General features: G+C 45.3%; 1 protein-coding gene across 1 annotated transcript in view; it reads left to right on the plus strand.

Annotated features, from left to right (window-relative positions):
• ZFYVE19 (zinc finger FYVE-type containing 19) overlaps positions 1 to 6,675 on the plus strand; it is a 14,750-nt gene that overhangs the window by 6,693 nt on the left and 1,382 nt on the right. The window contains exons 6-10 of the mRNA XM_019519014.1: positions 525 to 639; positions 1,199 to 1,408; positions 1,695 to 1,774; positions 2,386 to 2,496; positions 4,268 to 4,431. Coding sequence (XP_019374559.1) covers positions 525 to 639; positions 1,199 to 1,408; positions 1,695 to 1,774; positions 2,386 to 2,496; positions 4,268 to 4,431 — 680 coding nt within the window. The remainder of the gene's footprint in view (positions 1 to 524; positions 640 to 1,198; positions 1,409 to 1,694; positions 1,775 to 2,385; positions 2,497 to 4,267; positions 4,432 to 6,675) is intronic.

Genomic DNA, 6,675 nt, shown 5'->3' on the forward strand with positions numbered 1-6,675 from the left:
AAAGGCCTTGCTGAAGTCCAGAAAGACTACATCCACCATTCTGTGGATAATGGTCCATAGAAAAACAGTACAGCATGTTTTATATAGTTGTAAAACTTAAGTAGGCTTTGTCCCAGAGTGTTTGTAATTGGGAACCTAGCATTAGCATCAAATCCCAACAGCCTCTCTGGGGACTTCTGCCTGATTGCTGAGCAGTTCTGGAAATTGGGTAATTTTATTTAGTTGCTTAAATGTGAGTGTGCCATGATATGAGTTGGTATTAGACCTGGGATGAGATCTCAGCAGTTTCTGACTCTCATTTCCATTCTGAGTTTAGTCTGGTGTCTGTAGTTGGAGCTGAGGGTGTTCAGCCCCACTTGAAAACCAGATCCTGATCATCTCCAGTTGCACCTCCAGCAATGGAGTCATCTGGTCCCAGTAGGAATCAGGTTCAGATAACTTTTGATATTTTAAATTTGCCTCCAACCACTATCCATTTAACTCTTCCATTCCTCTGTCTCCCACAATTCCCTTCTCTTCTCCAGGTTCACCAGCCCCCAGACACCAGAACGCAGGTCCAGCAGACCAATGACCTACTGACTCAGTTTGCTGAGGAAGTGGCTGTTGATGAGTGGTGTAGTCCAGGAGTCCAGGCACAAGGTACCTCTTACTATCTGCCTCTTGCAGGTTGCCTTTTCAAAGTCACTTGGTGACACTAGTTGGTGTGAGGATCAAGGCTTGAAGGTGTTTTCCTTTTTCAAGGGTAATGTTGTTTGGTTAATATTTCTAGTTTTTGAAGGCAGCTGCTCACTGTGAAGGAAAAAAATGCTACCTCCAGCCATTCAGTGCTGTGTTACACAGCCTGTGTGTTAGTAGTCAAGGTCTGGTGATACCACTCTGCCCAGCGTCATGCCCAGTGTCCTTTGTGGTTTAGTTAAAGCTTTCTTACTTGCCATGGTGAGTTCTTCCACAAATGGTTTCTCTTCTGTGGAACCCCACTGAGAACGGCAGTGAGACTCATTTCTGTGGTCACCATTCAATGAAGGCCCTGATGCAGTGTAACTTTCATTATGGAAAACGGGGAACTGTGCAGCGGAACCTTGGTGGTCCATCTATTATTAAACGAGATGTGTGCTCTTAGTCTTTTCTTTTAATAGCCTAGGCTGTGCTGAGGGGAGGACTGCCACTGTAACACCTGTGTGTTCTCTTTGTTTTCCAGCTGTTAATATCCAGACCCTGAATGATCTCAATCGCAAGAATGAGAGTGATAGCAGTTTTGGGTCCAAATCTGTAATGGAGATAGAGGAGGAGAAGAATAAACTTCTAGCAGAGGCTGCTACTGAGCTAAGGGAGGAGAACACTAGACAGGACAAGATTCTAGAAGTTGCGAAGAGATTGGCAGTACTCAGAGGCCAGGACCCTGAGAGAGGTGAGTAACAGGGAAGAACACAGTGCTGGAAGAGAGCAGACCTGAGAGCACAGTGGTTGACTTAGATTCTCTTCCCATAACAAAGCAATATCCCTTCCAAATAAACCCCTCAATCATTCTGTATCCTCCTTACAGTGTGTGCTTTGCTCTTGGCTTTGCCAGAGCCAGTACTGGGTTACGGTTTGGCACACCCCTCAGATTCAACTCACTGCTCAGAATGGTGTGAGCTGGGAAGAGATACTATCCCAACTCACTATAGTCTCATAACTTTCCATACCTCTTGCAGTTACTCTGGATGACTATAAACTCCCAGACAGTGATGAGGAGATGGATGAAGAGCAGGCCATTCAGAGAGTCCTGAAGCAGGTTAGAAGTTGATACTAGGACTTCACTTGCTTTCTTTTTTAACTAATTCCAAGTCATTTTGTTAGCAGTTCAGCAGGCACAAAGAACATCCTCTGTCTTTTTTTTTGTTTCACTTGAACTAACTCTCGATTTCAATAGATAATAGAACATTTCTATGACCCAGTCACCTAAGTCTAGTGGCCCTGGCTTCTCTGTTCCAGTGTGTCTTTCACTCCAGCTGACGTACCACTATCGTGGTAACTTGTCCTTCCTAGGTAATTAAATGACTTGCAGTTTGAATTCTCCATTCCCCTTGCCTAGTGTATCTTCAGAATTTGCAGCAAAATCTAAGGCCCAGCCAGTCATAGGCTACACAGGACTTTGAAGTCTCTTGTGCTTATGTCCTGTCACTCTCATCTTCTCTCCCTCTCCTAACTCCTTTCCTCCACTCGGTTGTTGCTTGTTCTATATCCATGCCCCCTCGAACAGGAGAGCATGCAATATAGTTCTCTTTGTAGAGGCAGGTTCTGTTCCTATCGGATTTCTGGCTCTAATGATAGTTTGGAAGTTTAGGCGGGGGGTAGGGGGACAGTTGAAACGAGACAATTTTTTTTGTCGTCACTTGTTACCAGCTTACAGAGGAAGCAGCTCTGGATGAAGCAAGTGGTTTCAACATCCCTCCAGATCAAGCCACCCAGCCTGGAGTCTCACAGCAGAACCTACCCAAGAAAGCAAAGCAGAAGGTGAGTCAGTCGAGCCCTCTTCAAGTGACGTTTTAGCTTCCTGACACAACACGTTTCTTTGTAACACAAACATCCACCATATCTTGAGGGTATTGTAGCACAGTATTTATTGTGCTTTGGACTCCTAAAACCATAATATGGGGAGGGGCTCATCTTGGATTTGAGTATGAGGTGGGGGGGGTAAAACAGGCACACATGACTGGGGTTGGAATCAGAGCTGCAGCTGCTGTCATTTCCATTCCCACCCCCTGGCAGCTGGGTAAGGTCTAGAGACAGCATCAGTAAGCAAGTGCATGCTCTCACTTGCATCCAGTGAAGGGAATTAGTAATGGGATGCCAAGTAGTCAGGGCTGATTTACATCTTATTACTTAGAGGCACACATGCTCTCTAAAGTAATTTGTAAGCATTAAATTAATCTGTAATATGTGTCACTGCGATTGCATGTTTCAAATCCAAGAATATCTTTAATTATTGGTGTTATCAAAATGTCAGTAAGTGTGTTAGACTTCAAAACTGATCACTTTATCATCATTTTGTTAGGAATCTGTTCTTACAACGTGTGAAGAATATTTTCATGCTTTTCCCCAAATATGCACTTGGAAAGGTTAGTTTTTAGCTGTGGCTATTACCATAATGGCAGCATGAACAAGAGGAGTTAGATAGTCTTGTGAGTAAGGCATTAGTCTTTGACATGGGTCTTGAGTTCAGCTCCTGGCTTAGCCACAGGCCTTCTGTGTAATCTCTTGCAAGTGACCTAAGACCTCTGCTTCAGTTTCCAGTATAAAATGGGATTAGTGTTACTACCTTTACTTCCACACCTGGTGAGCCATTCTTATCAGAAGATGTCTTTTTCTATGAGTTAGTACAGTGCCTGACACAGAGTAGATGTTGCTGTTGACATTGGACAGACAGGAATGGTTACCTACCTGTCAAGAAAGATGAATGTACAACTAAGTATGAGTGCGTGAATTTTAGTCTTTATTTGAGGTGGGGGGGGGGAAATAGATTATAATCTATATGCAAACCAGCCCTTTGACTCCTGGCTAGTTCACTGGGCAGAACTTGATACAGCAAAAGTTGGATGCTTTGGAGGGTAGAGTGACATTGAAATAATGTGTGAGTATTTGTAGCCAGTGTATATTAGAACAGGGCTGTCTAACTGGCAGCCTGTGGCCGTATCTGGCCCCTAAGGGGTTAACATGCAGCCCCAGGCTCTCCTGCCTGTCTGCTGTTCTCCCCATTACCACTGCTGTTGTGGCGACAGGTTTTCAGGCTCCCCTTCCTCCTCTGGCTTCTGCTTCCTGCCTCCACTTCTAAGGCTAGGGTAGGGCTGGGCAGCAGGAGGGTGCTGCACACAGTAGAGGGAAAGCTGGACTGCCCATGCCATAAGAGGGGGTCACGTGCATGTGGCCAGGAGGTATGCTGAGCTGCTCACTCTGCCTGCACTGGGGAGGAATGCCAGTTTCCTTGCACCACCTGTGTGGTGGATGGGAGACCCCAGAGGGCTGTAGCCCATGCAGCCCAGAGGTCTGTGGCTCGCAGGGTGTGCACCCCCCAGGCCAGAAGTTGGACAGCCCTGTATCTTTTGCAAGTGCAAGTCCTCTGAGTGTCTTTTCTGGACAGAATCGCCCTCTGTAAAACTTCTTGCTGCCTTGCCTTCAATTTGTGTGCAAGCTGAGAAGATCCATGAAGCTCCAGTTCAGTCTAATTCTTGTGCATTATCCTAGCCTGTCACCTGCTTTTGTTTAATCTGGTTTCTTCTTGTATTAGAGTCAAGCTCCAGCCAGCATAACCACTGCTAAGAAACCCAGTTTGATGGCTGAGGCAGAAGACAGTAATGAGGAGGAGTTGCCATGGTGCTGCATTTGCAATGAAGATGCCACATTACGTTGTCATGACTGTGATGATGATCTCTACTGTCAGCGATGCTTCCGGTAACTGGGCTGAGATCTTTTGGATAGAAATGTGCATCAAGATAAACCTTTTCCTTCCACACCAAGTTTATAGTTCTTATACAAGTAACTATCCTTTGTCCATTAGCAGAAGGAGAAATTTGAGGAACTGAATAGTTCAGTAAGTTGCCAACCCTTTAATGATTTTTTTTCCCCAACATTGGGCATTTATTTCATTAGCTAACTTGGAACTTATAAGCACTGTTATCAGAAATAAAACTGGGGTCAGGGAAAGTATTCCTTCCCTGCTTTAACACTGCAAGCTAAAGTGTATTATGAGGATGTTATACCTATCTCTGAAGCTAATTTCTGCTGGAGGCCAAATAAGTGAGATCATTGTTCAGGTGTGGCTGTTCCCATGGTTGGTTGATGTTGATGGATAATAGGGCTGCGCAAAGCTTTGGGTGGTGATTTGATTCGGAGGAGATTCAGCCCAATTCGGTGGCCAAATCTTCAAATCCAAATTGAATCAGGACCAATTAAAAGGTCCGAATTGATTTGAAGCTCTCTGAATCTTCAGAAAAGATTTAGAGAGCTACAGTGATTTGGACAGTTCCTTGTGGCTGCAGCAGGGAGTTGCAGCCAGACTCAGAGTTGGAGGAAGGGGAACTGGGTGGAGGGGACCATGGGGGACCTCTGCCTGCTCTCCCGGCCCTTTTAAAGAAAAGCCCGAACTCACTGCGTGCTGCCGGGCGGGGGGTGATCCCTGCTGCCCCCCACTGCCCCATGTTGTGTGTGGGGCTCTGCACGAGCCCCCCGCCTGCCACAGCTGCAGCCCTTTAAGAATTAAAACCAAAACTCCAGAACACATCACTCCTGCAGTGGCCTCAGGGTTTTGTGGGGCTCATACAGAGCCCCCCACATGGTAGGCAGTGGGGATCACCCCCCTGCTGGCAGGAACAGTGAGTCCAGGGGTTTTCTTGGTTTTTTTCTTAAAGGGCCAGAGCTGTAGTGGATGGGGCAGCCACGAGGGGCTGGGAGGGTCAGGGGGGCTCATGCAGAGGCCCCCCCATGCAGTGTGGGTCAGTGGGGATTGCCCCCCACCCAGCAGCACCCAGTGAGTTGGGGCTTTTTTTTTCCCCCAAGTGCCAGGAGTTGGGGCGGGCAGGGCAGCCATTGCTGGGCTGGTGGGGGGATGGGCTTGGCTGGTTCAGAGATTCAGCAGCAGCTGAATCTCCAAATCAGATTTGGTTGAATTGATTTGGGACAGAAATTCGAATCACTGTCCCCTAGATCAGCCGATCCAAAGCAAATACTAGCCATTTCACACAGGCCTCATGGCCAGCTGTTGCTGGCAGAGAGACCAGGTAAAATCAAAAACAAAGGAAATTTACAAGGATAGAACCTGTGACCTGAAATGAAGAAGACTTTTTTTGGTGTTTAGTTAGGGGGGCGGGGTTCTTTCTGGAGTATTTGAAATTGGAGTCTCCATTTTGTTTATCAGCAACTTCCAGTTTGCAGTTAAGCAATACAGTAGCTAGTTTTAACTCTTTTAAAAAAAAAAAAAAAAAAAAAAAAAACCCAACTCCTAAAGTTTTTTGACTTCTGGCAGCATAACAATCTTTGGGTTGGGGAATTATTTTCCTTAGAACAGTGTTTCATCAATCTTGGCTTCTAATTTATTTACATTTATCCCTCTTTTTAAAATATTGAAGTTGCTTGATTCCCAAGGCTAGCATTGTACAGAAGCTGAAAATTAGCCTAAAATGGAAACTGGATAGTAGCAAGAAATGTGTTTGTTTTGTTTTGTTTTTTGGTCATTTCAGGGCTTGTACATGGCTCTGCAGAGAGCGATGCTTGGAGCAAAAAAAATATATTAAATAGTAAGAAACGTGTTACAAGTGAAGCTAGCTAAGTTTAAAGAACAGTTGGCCAAACAAAAACAGGGTATTAAGTCAGTTTGCCACGTGCTGCAGACCAGGGATTGTGTCCTTGCCTAACCCTGCCTGCCTGCCTCTGTTCAACTTGCTGCATATGTAACAGAAGAGAAATCCACTGAGTAGGGATTCTAGCCTCTGCAGTACACGTTAGCATTGTAATGGCATCACCTTCATTATGATGCTGAAAATGACCACTAATGACGTTGAGCATGCACCTTTCAGAAAGAAAGGAACTCTGTCATTTTTCTTGCTAGCAGTCAGAAGATGGAGAGGAGGATTCAGATTTATCTGGAAGTCTCCCCCTTCAAATAAATTACTAGTGTGATGATATTAAAAAAAAAAAAAA

This window comes from Gavialis gangeticus, unplaced genomic scaffold, assembly GCF_001723915.1.
Source record: "Gavialis gangeticus isolate Ggan-Ray unplaced genomic scaffold, GavGan_comp1, whole genome shotgun sequence".
Taxonomy (NCBI): domain Eukaryota; kingdom Metazoa; phylum Chordata; order Crocodylia; family Gavialidae; genus Gavialis; species Gavialis gangeticus.